Source organism: Hypoxylon fragiforme (assembly GCF_022984875.1).
Source record: "Hypoxylon fragiforme strain CBS 206.31 chromosome Unknown GGS25scaffold_9, whole genome shotgun sequence".
NCBI classification, from domain to species: Eukaryota; Fungi; Ascomycota; class Sordariomycetes; order Xylariales; family Hypoxylaceae; genus Hypoxylon; species Hypoxylon fragiforme.
Window position 1 is genome coordinate 2,559,418 of NW_026054764.1, and position 17,169 is coordinate 2,576,586.

General features: G+C 48.5%; 4 protein-coding genes across 4 annotated transcripts; 2 read left to right on the forward strand and 2 right to left on the reverse strand.

The window, feature by feature from the left end:
• The first annotated feature begins 766 nt into the window (after positions 1–766).
• On the forward strand, positions 767–4,777 carry GGS25DRAFT_464638 (fungal-specific transcription factor domain-containing protein). The gene is made up of 3 exons (XM_049258956.1): positions 767–1,621; positions 1,799–2,734; positions 2,801–4,777. The coding sequence occupies exons 1-3, from the start codon at positions 1,394–1,396 to the stop codon at positions 4,451–4,453; spliced, it is 2,817 nt and encodes a 938-aa protein (XP_049113426.1). The 5' UTR covers positions 767–1,393; the 3' UTR covers positions 4,454–4,777.
• A 3,300-nt stretch (positions 4,778–8,077) lies between these two features.
• GGS25DRAFT_508631 (uncharacterized protein) lies at positions 8,078–10,527 on the forward strand. Its single transcript, XM_049262493.1, has 2 exons — positions 8,078–8,446; positions 8,529–10,527. Exon 2 carries the CDS (start codon positions 8,788–8,790, stop codon positions 9,973–9,975), a length of 1,188 nt encoding a protein of 395 aa, XP_049113427.1. The 5' UTR covers positions 8,078–8,446; positions 8,529–8,787; the 3' UTR covers positions 9,976–10,527.
• Positions 10,528–10,707: 180 nt separating this feature from the next.
• On the reverse strand, positions 10,708–12,737 carry GGS25DRAFT_525817 (putative vanilly-alcohol oxidase; the record flags this gene model as incomplete). The annotated part of the gene is made up of 6 exons (XM_049264870.1): positions 10,708–10,794; positions 10,872–10,936; positions 11,009–11,993; positions 12,059–12,266; positions 12,326–12,418; positions 12,481–12,737. 6 exons carry the CDS (start codon positions 12,735–12,737, stop codon positions 10,708–10,710), a joined length of 1,695 nt encoding a protein of 564 aa, XP_049113428.1.
• A 305-nt stretch (positions 12,738–13,042) lies between these two features.
• Positions 13,043–15,802, reverse strand: GGS25DRAFT_534972 (uncharacterized protein; the record flags this gene model as incomplete). Its single annotated transcript, XM_049265828.1, has 2 exons — positions 13,043–14,889; positions 15,001–15,802. 2 exons carry the CDS (start codon positions 15,800–15,802, stop codon positions 13,628–13,630), a joined length of 2,064 nt encoding a protein of 687 aa, XP_049113429.1. The 3' UTR covers positions 13,043–13,627.
• Between the last annotated feature and the right edge of the window lie 1,367 nt (positions 15,803–17,169).

The following is a 17,169-nucleotide window of genomic DNA, read 5'->3' on the forward strand; positions in this document are numbered from 1 at the left end:
GCCAATTCTTTCGAGAACCAACTTTCGATTCGCGCTTTACCTGACTAGGATGGTTTTCCCGAGGGTCTGTTCAATCAAGCACCTTACCCTACCTAGGGTATGACCGTAGTAGTATGACGGAGCCCTTTGTCCGACTCAAGTGTCTCAGTGTCGGTTCCAAGTTACAACAATACGTGCCATCACGTGACTTACTTTGTCTCAACTGTGTTCATATTTCTATTTTTCGGCGAACGGGATGACCGTTTCGGTATTCCAAGGAACGCCTAGCTTTAAGTTGTGCCATATAACTAAGCTTATCTAATAAAAATGCTTCCGCTTCGGTACCAGTTTTGTTTTCGGAGCCGATCGCTGATCTAAATTCCACGTAAAATGTTCAGCCGCCCGTATCTCCCGTAATCGCCAGCTTGGACGCATTCAACCCTTAGTTAGGTACCTTCGATGTCGTAGCGGCCTGGTCACCTTTCTAAGCCGGCTGGCATTGGCTAGCTTCAAATTCCATTGGCTGAATTTCAAAAGCCAATCATATCGGTGTACTCGAGTGACTGATCTGCTGTGGCTGAAATGTGTCAACTGTCATGTGGCAGTCGTTCTAACTCTAACTCTAATATGATAGTTGTAACCTAGAACGTCACGTCACAGAGTACTAGGCCTAATTATACCTAGTAGTAAGCTGATCTTATTATTCCCGACTTCAAGCCGCGGCAATAAGACGGTGAAAGAGGAAAATCCCAGAAATCTCATGCAAGTACTACGGCGTACAATTGACCTTTCAACCGCCCCGCCTTCAGCTAAGCCACTTTTTCTTAGATCAATCATCTTTTTCCAACAACTGAACCTTGAACTAAACTGCACCCTGGAGGGGTTAACTGACCGTTCAACCGTCCAAGGCTTGTTTTTTTTGACGGACGACAGAAAAGTTCAAGTTAATCATTACCAATCTCCATATCAATCACATCCATATCAATCATATCCATACAATCTTATCCATACAATCATATCCATATTAAGCTTTTTACTTGGCAACTTCGTAGGTACACTACTATTCAGACATCAAAGACAATACATAACTCAACATAACTCATATTCGCCACCGATGAAAGTCAAGAGAAACAAATTATCTTCAGCTCACTTTTGTCTCAATAATAACTCCCGGTTGACCCGCCTGGCCGCGTAGATCTCTCTGTAATATTATATACCTAACCTAACCTACCTAGAAATCTACATTGAGAAAGAAAAGGAAGAGGAAAGGGATTGATAAGGGAAGAGAAGGAAGAAGGGGTAAAGGGCAAAGGGAAAAAGAAGGAAGAAAAAAAAAAACCGGGAGACAGCAGCAATTGGAGATAAGATACCTACCTAATCTACTTATGGGTGTCGCCGGTGGTTCCCCCGTATAATGTCTGGCGCATCTTCAATTTCTATTCCTCTGAGCCGTCCGACTCCTATGGAATCATCATCTCGCTCGTCCCCGAACGACAACTCTATCAGCTCGCCTACCACCGTCTCAACTCCGCAAGATCCTTTGTCGGTAGCCAATCCCGCCTCTCACGCACCCTCTGGTCCCATTAGCCTCGATCCGTCCACTACGCCCTCGTCTGCGCTGAATCCGCGCAGTTGCGTAACAGTAAGTACCATCGAGGGTTGTTTATTGTCCTTTCTGGCCTGTCTCGGGAACTCTCGAGTATGGGAAACTAGTCTCTGGAATTAGTTTGTCCTTAGCGAGCTGACTTTAGCAACTTATCCTCTTTTACTTCCGAAACATGGCTTCATAGAGGACGCATTGACTAACTCATTCTCAAAGTGCCGTCGCCGAAAAGTCAGGTGCGACAAGTTTATGCCTTGTGGCAACTGTCGCAAAGCCCATATCCAATGCGTTTTCCCTGCGCCTGGTCGCGCTCCCCGGCGACCGCGCATAAAGGATCCCAATGCCCCACCAAAACAGACGAGCGAACGCGAAATGGAGCTGATGAAGCGGTTGCGGAAACTGGAAAGTATAGTAGAGGACTTGAGCGGGCAGATCGAAATCGAGACGGCGAGAAATCCATCCGTCTGCGGCGGGACTTCGCCAGAGACAGCGATAGATAACGCACAACAAGAGAAAGAGCGGCGAAGACAAAACGAGATCGTATACAGCGAAAATCTTCCCGGAGGTTACCCGCCAGCGGACCCGGCGAAGTTTGTTTCTCGGACTAGCGAATCGGCTTTTACGCCGAAGAGCCCGTCAGGAGAGGTTAATAAATCTTTTGGGAGATTGGTCCTCAATGAGAAAGGTCGCACACGATACGTGAGCAGCGCGTTCTGGTCTAAGATCAACGATGAGGTATGCGACTTACGGGTATCTGGTAGCTGTTTTCCAACTAACGAAATTCTACAGATTAACCAGCTGCGCGCCGAGACGGAGATGCTCAACGAGGTAGACTCGGAAGGCTCAGATGAAGACAGCAGCCCGGGCGCTGTCCATCCCTATCCGGACCAGGTTGACCATCACGGGTTCGTGCTCGGATACAGTTCCACGAACGTTGACCTGCGGAAGATGCATCCCTTGCCGTCTCAGATACCCTTTCTCTGGCAGGTCTACCAAGAGAATGTCGAGCCATTGGTCAAGATATTGCACGTGCCGTCTATGAACAAGACTATCCGTGCGCTACGGAGTAATATGCACGACATCTCGCCGGGGGTGGAGGCTCTCATGTTTTCTATCTACTACGCTTCCATCACTTCTATGGAAGATGAAGAGGTATGATTCTCTCTGTCCCTTTTTAATGGCTACCTGAAAATAATGTGAGCTGATTATCGTCTTTAGGTCAGAGTCAATTTTGGCACCGAGAAGGGAGAGCTCATACAACGGTATCGCTTCGCCACAGAGCAGGCTCTCGCGAAGGCGAATTTCCTCGTCACGTCAGAACTGATCGTCCTGCAAGCCTTTACAATCTTCCTAATCCTTGTCCGGCGGTATGACGATACTCGATTCACCTGGACGCTTACTGGTCTCGCTATCCGCATCTCTCAGTCGCTCGGAATACATAGGGAGGGCACCAAGTTTGACGACTTGAGCCCCTTCGACGTCGAGATGCGTCGCCGGCTGTGGTGGGCTATATGCATACTCGATCTCCGATCGGCGGAAGACCAAGGGACCGAGTTAACGATCGCAGAACGGACATATGATACGAGATTTCCGCTAAATATTGACGATGTAGACATGAATCCGGAAATGACAGATTTTCCGGAAGAAAAGATGGGACCGACGGATATGACCTTTTGTCTCATTCGTTATGAGATCTGCGCCCTAGCCAGGCGGATACACTTTTCTACTAATGGCTTGGCCCCGTGCCGATCTAGGAGCACGGAGGCGGAAAGCGACGAAATGCTTCTCGAATGTTACGAGCGCATCGAGAAGCTATACCTGAGTACGTGCGGCGACAAGGATACGGACGTGTTGCACTGGGTTGCCTCCATGATCGCACGGCTAATCATGGCCAAAATGAGCTTGATCATCTACCAGCCAATGATACTGCATCCGACAGGGCAAGATATTCACAAAGATTTCCGATATCGCTTATTCATGGCATCTCTCGAGGTAGTCGAATGTACGAGGGTTTTGAACTCTGAAGCCAGATGTAAACAATGGCGATGGCTTTTCCAAACATACGGGCAGTGGCACGCCGTGGCCTATCTATTGCTTGAGGTGTGCCGTCTGCCCTGGACGGCATCGGTCGAGCGGGCCTGGATAGTTCTCAACGCAACCTTCCATGCCTCTGATGCGACGGAGCGGTCCCGACCCGGGGTTTGGGTTCCGCTACGCAAGCTGATGGCCCAGGCGAAGCGCCGCAGGGAAGAGGAAATACGGCGCTTAAAGGCAGATCCCGAAGCCGCGCGCCAGTTAGACTTTGACGAGAAGCAAAGAACGCAGCCGGATAGCTTCAAGCACCTTTCTAATTCAGTCCGAAGCGTTGTGGCCCAAGAACAGTGGCGCAAGCTAGTCGGGGTTGAGGAACCTAAAGCTCTTCCATCTTCCGACGATGCCCCAGAAGAGAGGAAGGTACCGGTTGGAGTCTCTCAGAATGGTCTACACTACGTTGATCAGATGATATCGCAACCGTATCTCGACAGTCAGGATATCTTCGGAGCCGCATATACAAGCAACGGCGCCTACTTGACGGAAGGGGGCGGGCAGCCGCCTAGTGGATCCCGTGTTTTAGCCAATGAGCCCATTGGTACTATTGGCAACGATGTCTATCAGCCAACAACGGTCCCCCCTTCGCAAGGTTTCATCGAGGACAACCCGCCACCTTGGATGTGGTCTGACAGCTGGAATGGCAGTACAACAACGAATACGCCCACTATAGGGAGCCGAGATGTCAACATGGAGATGGACCTAGATGAAGGGTTCAACTGGCAAAACTGGATGGACAATGGCCTTGCAATGGGCCGGATCGGATTCATGGGAGGAATCTGATCAGTTATCACTAATGAGACATCCAGGAACGAACGTGAGGGATGTGGAAGTGGATGTACGACTCGAATATCACCGTTTTAACTACCCCGTTATCTAGAGCTTGGGATAAATAAATAAATACTGGTACTTACTATGGATGGCATCTTGTACATGATCTACCTGGGAGTATATATCAATTTTGAGACAATCTACTTATATACCATTTATCTCTCTCTTTCTATGTGTGTTTCTATGTGTGCGTGTGTTCTTTCAGTAAAAGCTTAGGCTTTCTTATTCCGGATTCTCAAAGTTAACTGCGGGAGTAGGTATCTAAACGCCTATAATGATTGTGTCTAGCTGTTATTAGTCCTGATATGGTATGGTATTATGGATATATACGGTATACCTAGGTACCTAAGTAATTAGGCAAGTAAGGAGGGAGGGAGGGAGGTAAGGGGGCTAGGGAGGATTACATGCAGTTGAGGTTGTTGTTTGCCTTCGTACTGGCTTCCAAGGTTTTTGGGCGTCTTTTTTTCTTCTGAATATTAGTTGTTGCTTTGCTGCTTGGAAAGGTAAGGCTACCTAGGTAGGTAGAAAGGAAGGGAAAGGGAAAGGGGGAGGAAGGGGGGAGGTGAGTTAGAAATATTGTCATTGTCGTTGGTAGTGTGGATGATAGATGTTAAAACACTCATCGGTAAGAAGAGGCTTGGGTATATGTCACCTAAGTTGGAAGACGCACAACAAGCCTGGAACACCGTTGATGCAACCTCGAAGGGATGTCTTACTAACATCTTTCCGGAGAATAGGGAGGAGAATACGTATAGCACTGTAGCAGTCTTTGTCCTAGCACCCCCAGGTAGACTCCTGATGCTTCGGGTTGGAGGGAAAGAGTTCCGTATTTGGTACAACTCGTTTACTATAGCTACCTAGGTAGGCAAGTTATGTTTATATGATGGTTTAGAAGTGAGTGTTTCGGAATGAAATTGATCCAGGATTTATCTTATGCCTACCTAACAGATAATAGGTACTAGGTTAGGCCACGCAAGTGCCGTTGAAGATGATATTATTGCCAAAGCTCTTTCTTTATGTCGACGAGTTTAAAAAAAAAAGAGACGGGCAACTACCTAGGTTAAGTATCATATCATGATGAGTTCCCTCACCACAGCCGCGGAGAAAGTAATAAGCAAGAGAATGCGGTGGGTACCGTAAAATCAAACCTCTTTAGCCTTAGCTAGCGCCGATGCAAACTCCCCCGGATTTCAGGAGAAGCATTTCCCTTGCCAGCTACTGCCACTCGCCTAAAACCGCTAGGATCTTTCTTACCTTACGCCGCATAGTAGTATGGGGAAAGTCAAGCCAAGCCAAGCCAAGCCCAAGACAGGGGGGGGGGGGGCGTATTAAGGTTCTGATCCTCCCAACACCGACACCTCAAAAGGGGATGACGTTTAGGATGTAACGCACCTAGTCAAGTGCCCAGGGCCCAGTGGCTAGGTAGGTTAAGACTCACATTCTTGAATTGAATTGTGTTGTGCATTAATATGAAGTAAGAGGCGCGGGCAACAGCTTCCTTCCTATGGATTCTTCTGCGCATATAGACTGGAGACTGGAGAAGGCGAGGGATGGGATGGGATGGGATGGTGTGACAGGTTGTTGGTACGATGGTGTGGTGTGGTGTCGCCTTGGTTCTTGGCTGGATCTACCAGACGCCTCGATCCTCAGCCCTTATATACCTACTATCTTCCTACCTAACTAATTACCTAGCCAACCTGGCTAGGTAGGTAGGTAGGTAGATGGGTTCTATGCAGACTCATCGTATCGGATCTTCAGCACCGCACCTAACCTGGGTAATGAAGGGGGAAGATCTGTAATCTGTGAGGTAGCCTAGGCTGTAAGGCTGCATCGTACTAGGTAACTCACCTAGTAAGTTCCACGATTTGCGCAGGGACAGGACAGGACAGGATAGGACCTGCGCCGTATCTATCTATCCATCCACCCGTAGGGAACTGCAAGAAAGGCCAAGCGAGACCTCGAGGGCGAAGTAAGTAAACTAACATACCTAGGTTAACTTGGCTTTTGCTTGGGCGGTTGGGTTGGGTTGGGTTTGCGAACTTCGCAATATGATGCCTACTTTCTTTTTCCTACCCGCCCACCCGCTACACTTTACCTAAATTACCCGAGTAAATATCTACGTCGATAGATATATTTCACAGCGCTGCGTACGGGTGGGCGATCCTGCTATTCCTACCTGGCAGGTAACTACTAGGGTTATGTACTTGCTTCATGAGGCAGGAATGGTATATCTTGGAAAACTTGTATACCTTAGTCGGTTATTCACACATGCTCAGCTTCCTGTCATTTTTGTTGTTCATGCTATACGTCTAGATAGGCAGGCATGCTTGCAATGTCGAAAAGCCTAGTTGCCGTAGTAGTACAGCTCACACGCCCTTATTAGCATCCTTCAGCGTTGTTGGGTTGTGACGTGGGTTCTGCCAACTTCTCCAACTCAACCTTTAGCCACCGCTAATAGCTAGGCAGTTAACTAGATCAGGTCATACGGCATGATGCGACTGACATGTGGACAAGCGGTAGATTTTATGTGACAGCCGACGAGATGCGGGCAGGGATTGTATTGACGACAGGGATATGGGATGGAAAGGCACTAGCAACCCCACATTATTAACTTGGAAGAGATATAAATAGAAGCTGGAATATATTGAATGTTCAGAGCTCGCCGCCGACGGCCGATAACAGACGACGTTTGAGGCTTTTATTTTGACTGTATATTCATTTTGATCTTGAGAAATGAAAAGTTTTACTTACCGTCTTATGTGGGATGCTTGCCTGGGTGGATTTTATAGGATATCTGGAACTTAGAGTACGATATGATCTGGCATCTTGATCGTCCATAGATGTGATGCGTTTGTATTGATATGACGTTACCAGGTAGTCGAGCATTACCCTACTAGGTACCTAGTACGTACCTGTCATCCCTCCCACGTGTGCAGCAGCGCAGCACTGGTGTCTTTCATGTACATAGCAAACAGGCCTTACCTTGCTTCAAGTTTTTCTCCGAGGAACGCCCCACAACATTCCCCAGATTTAAAACCCCACACTTCTCTCAGCCTTTTTCCCCACATACCAATATAGCCCTGCTAGTGTACCTAGTTAATAAGTATCGTCTCATTACTAAAAAAAAAAAAAAAAAGGTTATTTACATCCTTGGAAGTGCAACCCTCCAGGAACGGAACTACGTTGGACTAGGTAGCTCGTACAAGTTTGGCGTCGAGACTTACATAATTGTGTGATATCTCCCGATCATGCCCCATAGACGAAGGATTCAGTTGGCAAGTCAAGTAAAGTATGAAAAGATAATAATACCAAGACTTTTTTTTAAGAGTCTCTAACTACTATTACTAGTAAGAGAGTCTAGTGTTTTGACGTTTATTTTTGCTTTTTTCTTTCTTTTCTTTTTTTTCTGTTCTATATAGCCCCCCTCTATTCTTATGTAACCCTCAAATATATGGATCAGATATAGCCAGCCGTATCATACTGTACCTAAGCGATGGATTCGGCAAGACTTCCCCACAAAGAAAGAGATCAGAAGGGGGAAGGGGGGGGGGGGGGGGGGCAAAACAAAGAAATATACCTAGGTACTTAGATGAAATGAGTAAAATATTTTTTCATTCCTTCCTGTGGATCGAGTGGTTCGAGGATTCAAGCATTGTGTCTGTCTACCTACCTACCTTAGTAAGTACCCCTGGGCAGACATGGTAGGTACAACACCTGCTAGGTAGGTAAAATTACTCGCCGCAAGAGAATCCCTAGAGATCCCTCTAGAGATTAAGCCCCCGAACCCGAAAACCCCATACTCAGAAGCCTAGATGATCTTTTACTGTGCCGCGAAGCAATGGCGAAGAGGGTGCAGCGAGCGAGCTCGAAGAATATTATGAGTCTCGAAATTATGCATATATGTATATAAATCCACGAGACCCTGACTTGGTCCCAGTATTCAAGGTTTGCTACAAGCTGTTTTATAAGATCATCATTCACATTCTATTTAGCCTATCATGACACTAAGATACCCAATGATTATAAGTCTCTTGACGACTACCTTCCTCCTCGCTAATGCCGCTCCCGGCTCTGTACCCTCAGACCTGATACTTTCCCGGGCCGCTCCTCCTGTATCACAGTCCCAGCAGTGCAGACTGAACCCGGACATATGTACAAAGTGTGATCTGAAGAACGCAGACATCACCAAGTACCGAGAGTTCATATGGGAGGACACGGGGCTCGGGGTCGGCAAGTTCCTTGACGACTGGGTGAAGAAGAACGGCGAGAAGCAGTGGTTCAGCAGGATGGACAAGGCCTTTGCGGGCGCGGAAGTGGCCCCTGAGAACTACTGCGACACGCTGGGGGGCGGGAAGTGCGACTCCCCGCAGCGCTGCTCTTCTTTCAAGGACACGCGCATGTACTGGATCCGCATGGCGGCCAAGGCGCACTACGAAGTGCTGCAATATCTGAGCACGTGGATGGTGACGAAGACCGTCACCGAGATGCTGCATATTCCGCAACTCCTCAACGCGTTCAGGCCCGGCAGGAAGGGCGACGTGTCACCCATCCCGTCTCTCATCTCCGGTATATTCGTGGTGCTCGCGGCCCTCGCTTCGGGAAACGCACTGCTCGGCGGTATCTTCACCGGCATATTGGGTGTGATCAACTTGGGCGTTTCCGGAACCGCGCAGCACCGGCTCACGGGCGAGCCGACGGACCAGGAGGTGGAAGACGCGGTTAAGGGGGCGCTGGAGAGCACGTTCGAGTCCGGCATAGACTCGCTGGAGTCTCTGGGTAGGTTAGCGATGAAAGGGTTTGACCCCAGCAACTCTAAGCTGTCGACCAAGGACCTGCCGAACCTGAAGGGCAGTGGCCGCAGCACCAACGTTGGCAAGTACTTCGACAAGGGGCGCTTCCTGGTCATGGACATCGACTCGGAAATGTCACCCCTGAAAGAAAAATGGGGCCTCAACCTCCGGCGGTCGATGGCAGTCCAGACTCTGCGGCAGTTTGGCTACTTCATCTACATCAACACGGCGATCAAGTCCGAGAAGGACTGCCTCGCCGAGGGCAAGCGTTTCTGGATCCAAGGCGGGTGCGCGGACCTGTGGATGCGCAACCAGCGCAACGACTACCTGACCGCCGACGGACAACAGGAAGCCATCATCGACAAGATGATGGACCCGAACATCGGGGCGCTGGACGTGGGGCTCATGTACAACAACGCGATCGACTGCGCGCGCAAGCACCCGGACTCGAGCGGGCAGGTCGACATGAAGAACAAGGACATCACGGCGCACACGCCCGAGTGCCTCTACAACATCGGCGTCTTCAAGGGCTTCTCCCACTGGGTTAGCAATCTTGATCGCTGGCTGCTCTGCCCAGAGAAGGACGTCGACTGGGATGTCAACACGACGGGGACGAAGTACTCCAAGTGCGCGTGCTCGAATGTGGGCAAGAACTACCTTTCGAAGTCGAAGAATTGCTATTAGTTTGAGCGGGGTGGAGGGATGGGTGGGAATGGGATGGGATGGGGATGGGATGGGATATCGGGACACCCTCCCCCCCTGGTGGTTTTTTAAGCAATATAATATACGTACATACCTATGTATAAAAAAGTTACTACCTACACATTGTTGTGCTTCCTCTCCTCTCTCTTTGACTTGATAGTAAGTGATACGTTAGGTGTGTATGGATGGATGGTGGATACATCATAGTTTCCTACCTATGTACATAGGCAAGTGTACTAGGTAGTGACTATGAAACCGTCATAATGTGTGCTGTGCCCCTTTTCATAGGAAAGCTAGACAAGATACCCAGTTAGGTACCTAGGCACCTGGGGTAAGTAAAGCATAGTAGTTGTTGTGGTTTTTTGGTGGTGTTTGTTTTTAGGCTCGTACTACTTAGTTCAACCTGGGTTTTCTGCTGCATCTCACACATCTCATAGATACATACCTAGGATGACAAGATTAAACTTGGATGGCTAAAAACGAACAGATGACGATATGTACATTGTAGGTAGGTATGTATGTACGGAGTAAAACTTGACCATTGTATTGATCTTATGAATTCTTGGCAGTCCCACTAGCAGGTCCTGTCACATGACTACGAAGTACCTGAAGTAAACTACTACATGTAGGTATACCTTATACTTTCTCTCACCACAATATTTGAAGTGGTGAGGCAGGTAGACCCTGGATGACTAAGCACCAATACCAGTATTTTTACTCCAAGTTCCTAAATCGTTTCAGTCTCTCTGGCCAAATCCCCATCTTCCCTGGAGACAGGATACCGTTAGGATCCAAGGACGCCTATAAACAAGTTCAGTACATCATCGCGAATTATCAATTTATCATATCTCGAAACGAAAAAGAGGGGAAAAGCTAACCTTCAATGTCTCTACGAAGCGACGATACGCATGGTCGTTGAAGTCGAAGAGCTCGGCATTCATATCTGAATATCGCTTGGTCAGTTCATTCTTCTCTTTTCAACCGCATTCAAGTTCTAGGGAAAAGAAAAACATACCCATATGACCCAAATGTGCTCGGTATTTGGCGAAGCCACGCTTGCTACCTTCTTCAAAAAGTCTTTTGAAAATCTTGTCTATGCCGGTTCGCTGTTCCTTACTAGTCTTGTCGAATAGCAGCATAGTAACGAAGATGGCATACCGTTCATGCATGAAGAAGTCGCACAAGTAATCAAACCCCTCTGCCTCACAAATGGCCTTGGCCGTCTGCGCCCATTCTAATATGGTCTCGCCCTCCAGAGGTACGATGGGTGAGTAGGCGGTGTGTGCACCAACCGAGTCCTCGCGGTTGTTGTAATAGTTCACCATCGGTATATTCCACATGCTGGGGATGCCTACTCTCACGCCACCATAGACGTCAGAAACAGCTGTTGCCTCGAGAAGTCCTCCGTTTTCTCCGGTGAATAGAGACTGTTGAAGACGACCGGTTGGTGCTTTCTCACTCGTTACTCTCTGCACCTCATCGAACTGAGCCTTGACGATCTGCGTCGGCCCGTATAGTCCGAATTTCACTGTCCATGCGCCCGTATCCAGTTCCTTCTGCATCTCTTTGAGTCTCCAGTCCGGAATTGGCCCTTCGCCAGCCCACCATTCGGAATGCTTGCCGAACATGGTGGCCCATTCCGCAATATAGAATACATAAAACATGTATGGTATAGTGCCGTTCCGTCGCAGCTCTCCGAAGACATCGACAATGGTCTTGATGTCTTCGAATTCCGGCACATCGAACGAACAAGCCATGTAAGACTGCGGTTGTTTCGTCAGGTGAACACCCATTTTGGTCACTATTCCCAGGTTGCTTTGCAGGAAGAGCCCATCGATGGTGGGACCGAAGGCCAGGTTTGTCACATGCGCCGACGGGGAGTTGGACATGGCAAACTGTCCCGTACGAACCACATCACCGTTTGCAAGAACAACTTCCATGCCGGCTATGTTTTCGTGGTGCACACCCGTTGGGAGAAATCCCAAGCCCCTATCAAGAGCCTAAGCGCTTAGGTTAGGATGGGATCCATATCTTCTTCATAACAACCTGGAAAGTGGGCACTCACGTTACCAATAACACTGCCCCATCCGAGCGATGCTGTGCTTGGCCAGACCTTGTATTTGTTCTTCGCACAATGCTCATACAGATCACCAAAGGTGACTCCTGGTTCAACTACCGCATAAGCAAATTTCTCATTCAGTTCCAAAACTTTGTTCATTCGATGCAGGTCCAGAGCGATGCACCCCGAAACGCGAGGCGCTGGCCCTCCATAGCTGCGTATTGTGTTAGTCTTTTCTCGCTCAATATGCTCAGGAGATTCAACAAAGCGAACCCAAAATTCTTTCCCCGAGAGAACGTCCATACGGGTATTTTATATTGATTTACTATCTTTAGGAGAGCCTGAAGTTGCGGCACCGAGTCCGGACTACCACCTCACAGATTAACAAGTGTGCATAACGAATTTATGGGGGGATATGCATCTCTTACCAGACCGCAGCGCTCGGCACATTTCTTCCATGCCCAGACTCGGGTATTTCATACGGGTCAACGTAATCCTTCAGATCATCACCTGTGAAAACAGCATCTTTCCCCAGCGCTTCTGTAATTTGCTTGATGGCTTGCGCGAAATCCTCGCTACTCACATCTGGTGGCAGAACAGCTTCGATCTTGGCAAACAGCGGCTTCGAAAAAGCGTCATCGTGAGCCGTCTGATATACGGGGTCTGCGTATCTGGGTAGAGCCATTGTATTATCCCAAGGACTTTTGAGTATAGGTGTGTAAGAACGCAACAATTCCAGGTCTGTTGCCCCTTTTTATTCCCATATCTGCCGCGTAACGGCCGAGGGCTCATATGCGGAGATAGGGACGGGTTTGCATGACTACTCCAATTCGCGTCGGCAGTTGTGTAAGAAACATTGCCCATTCAAGCATATTCTGATGTAGGTTTTCCACATTAACTATTCCTAATGTGTCTGAAAGGGTGGATACTATACTTGGCCAAAGTTTGTGGCCTTCTCTTTTCATCATGAAAACTAATGCTGACCGTATTGTATAGCTTATAGCTATATTGTCGATAGCGCTGCTTTTATGGGTAGCTGTGTCGCTGTTTATGGCAATATTCTCAGGTCGCGTAACTAGAAGCGCGATAGCAAGGTTGACGATGACCTATTTGAAGACTCGGTGGAAATTACTAGTTGTAGCTGCTCATGGTGGTATAGAATTACATCCATGGATACCTACCCTAGGGCCTAGGTAGGTGGAGACACCTATATCTACACGTCTACACTATATCAAAAACAGTACGAGCCTACTTAGGTAGGTAAGCACGTCAGAATAGGCGAATCATTCCGGGTAAAATATTTTAATATTTTATCTTCCTAATGTAAGACCGACTGCAAGGTACATGCGGGTTGGACAGAAAATTACCCGAAAACTAAAGCCTAAACAACAAAACAAAAACAAAACAAAGTAGAAAAGAGAGAAGAGGCGAAGGAAGTGCAAAGGCTTATCACCCATGAATGCACAACTAACCCTCCAATGGTGCTCTATACTGACAACTCCTAACATTTACATATCTTCTTCGTTTGCACACCTCATACAACTAGGAGTTCTTGAATCGCCCAAGACAATCCGCTCAAGACAATCCAGAGAGGATATCAGGATCATTGGAAATACCTCCCAGGTCTCCACCCAGGTTTTGGCCGAACACTCCACCTAGGTTGTCGGCTAGATTGGGCGATGGTTGGGCCGCATTGCCGAGGTTGTTGAGGTTGTCGGCGAGAAGTGCAGCGGTCAACGACTGCCTGTACACCATGGCCCAGATTACCTGGCTTCCAAACGCTCCGAGAATCAATAAACCCTTGGTTAATTTGTCCATAGGGAGGAAGGAAGTTGCGATGGCGGTGATGGGAAGGACACAAGCCCAGCCCCAGAACCAGATGTAAGAGAAGATCATGTAAATGTCGAGTTCGCTGTATAACTTTGTTAACAGCCAACTTACACCAGCAATGACTGCAATGCTGATCGTAAGTACGGCAAGATGCCAGAACAATCTTCTGGCCAGCATGAACAGAGACTTGATGAGCCAGCCGACCAAGGCTAGTAGGCCGTTGGTTTTTCGCACCCTGCGGTTCAGGTGACAATTCAGCATCAGTGCCCCTTCATTGCCGTCTCGGGGATACATGCGGCCTTGGTAGTAGACTACCATGCAGTCCGAGATCTCGGAGATAATCTGGCCCTCCATTTCATCGACGTTATCGTCCATGAATTTCTGCATGAAGTTGCGATCCCTATACTGTTCCGCAGTGGGCTCGGGGGGAAGGCCCTTGTTCTTGTGCCTAGGCGTATAACGGGTGAGTTTGGGGAAGATGGCGATCTTGACCTTGGCGCCGCGGATGCGATGGTGCTCTTCTATGGCTAGCTCGGCCAAGGTTTTCGGCACTTTGGTTCCCACGTCCTTAGGCGCGTCTCCAACGGGCTGCCCGGCAACGCTCCTGCGCATATATTCGATGGATGCCTTGTCTTTCTTCGTGTGCGCCTCCAGGGACTGGGAATAAAGTCCCATATCGGCTTGACTCTCTTGGTTGTAGTCCATGCGAGCGCTGGGCGTGGCGAATATATATTTGAAGATGGAGGGCGAGATGGCCGTGCAGACCTGAAACATGCCGGCGTAGGCCAGGATATAGTGAAGTTCACACAAGAACATTTCCGGCTTAAACCAAGTCTTGCTGTCGGGCATCGACAACTGCAACATGTTCAAAAGCGGCAAAAATATCTCCGTCACCCGGGCCGCCAGGTCATCCACTTCGTTCCAGAAGTTACTGGGAATCAAAGCTGACCGTCGCTCACCTAATGACCATCGTATCTTGATGAGACGCTGCTGCTTGCGATGATAACCTTTGGTTAGTAGCAGCAATGTTAGCAAGGATATCTACGTATAATGAAGGAAGAGAAGAAGGAGAAGGAGAAGAAAGAAATGATTGGGGCTTGGGGGGATATTCCACTCACCTTCCTTGTCTGCGTAAAGGAGGTCGTCCCTTTCCAATTCCTGAGCGAGATTAGGGTCTGCTCCGAATAGAAGCTCATTGAAGATCTTCTTTTGCATAATCTTGCCGAGTATACCAATGACAAGCCACCTACGCTGGGTAGGGTCGTTCATCATGGCGGCCCAGCTGCTATGGCCCGGATCTTCGTGGGCGACCTCGATCGCGTAGTTGATGAACTGTGGGGGCAGATTCGTGTCCCAGATGCCGATGTCCGGCGCGACCCGGCGGTAGTTGATGCCGCCGTCGAACCACTTGGTGGCGAACTCGACGGTCTTGTCATACAGGTTCCCGAAGTGCAGCTTGTAGAAGTCGTCGTCGTAGTCGGCCGGGTGGGAGCGGCGCTGCAGTAGGTCGTTGAAGTCAATGCGCGCGGGCGCGACCCAGCGGTTCACCTCTTCGGCGAACCGGTAGTGTCGGTGCGCTTGCGGCGTCACGTTCTCGTTCTTACGGCTCGGGTCCGCGTCGTCCGGCACCTTTTCGGCGATGTCCCGCATGCTCCACTCGACCCACCGGTCCTCCTTGCGCGCCTGCCGCACGTGCGCGTGGAAGACGCCCCATTTCAGGTCCGGGTCCCCGAAGATGGCGTGGTAGCTCGCCTCCAGGAAGCTCTTGGGGTAGTCCTTCGCTCTGTCGACGACGATCATCGCGGCGGGCTTGGTGGTCTTGGGCGTCGTGGTTCTGTTGGCTTGGGGTTTGCCTTGTTGCTGTTGGTTGCCGCCGGCCCTGGGTCTTCGCTGCATCCAGTTGGGTCTTTGGGCTGACATTTTGGCGGTTGGTGTGATGTCGAAACCTAGGTGAACTTATAGTAGGTACTTGGTTGGTACTGTCACTTTTCTTCTCTTCTCTTCTTTTTGCACCCCCCTTTCTGTTATCTTCTTTTGCGCACGGATTCTTACGAGGGTCTTAGATGACGATGACCCCGATGATGATGTATTGTTTTGTATTGTTTTTATCTTATTTTTCTCGGGGAAGAGACACCTTGAACAAGATGGATGAGAAGAGACAAGAAATGCTTAGCTTAGATGACAGATGGGCACTTTATGCGAGTTAGTAGGTAAAAGAACAATCGAGAATGAAAAGGGTTGTCTGATGCAGACAAAGGGAAAAGAATAAAAAAAAATTTATGGATTCTGGTTTTTGGGAGTCTCCAAAATATCGTTCTGGTTGGTGCCTAGGCTGAGATAATAAGAAGACAGAGGAAGTGTTTTTCTGAGGGGGGGATTTTTTTGCTTGCACTTACTACTTGAGGTTTTCGGCGTTTTTTTTTCTTCTTTCTTTCTATGCTGACATGACAAAAGAATTGAGCCGGAATCTGTTTTGTTTTGGGGGGTGCTGTTTGTGAGAATTGGATGGGCTTGTTTTTGTTTGATGGGGGATGTTTCCGTTTGTGAGGGTTACCGGATTCGGTGGTTGGTAGTGAGTAGGAGAAAAAAGGGGGCGCATTCCTTGGTTGAAAGCAGAATTGGGGAGGTAACTAGAGGTAGGTATGTAGAGTAGAACAGAACACGGGACGGAACAGAATACAATAGAATAGAATGGAATAGAGCAGAATAGAAGATGCAGTTAGTTAGTTAGTTTAATTGGCTTTTGATTGATTAATTGATTGAGTCTTGGACAAAGGAAATGGGGATGGGAATGGGAATGAAATCTTAGGTGGTGGAGGAACGTTGAACTTACTGCATACATAGGTATAGACGGTAGGCAGGTAAGTCTTAGAGATGCCGTTGCGGAATTAGTTTAGAGGGGGTTAAAAAGATGATTGAGAATATGGTATACCTATGGTAGAAACATGTAGTAGGTATGGATAAAATGTAATTGTACAGTGCTGCTGGAATAAGTCCTCAGCCTACCTAGATTAGGTGAGTATACAAGTTTGAGCTCTTTGTTTCCTACTTACCTACCTTACCATACCTCACAGCTCACCTCACCTCACCTCACCTCACCTCACCTCACCTCAACTCCCCTCGCTTATAGGTACTCACTTCACGTATACTCACCACGCCTAGGTACCAAGAGACTCATTCATTCATCCCCATCGCTTCGGACTCCCATTAGGCACCTAACCTAGGTAGGTATGCCATAAGTCCAAAACAAAAGCATCGGTCACAAAACGCAATCACCGCCTCCTTCT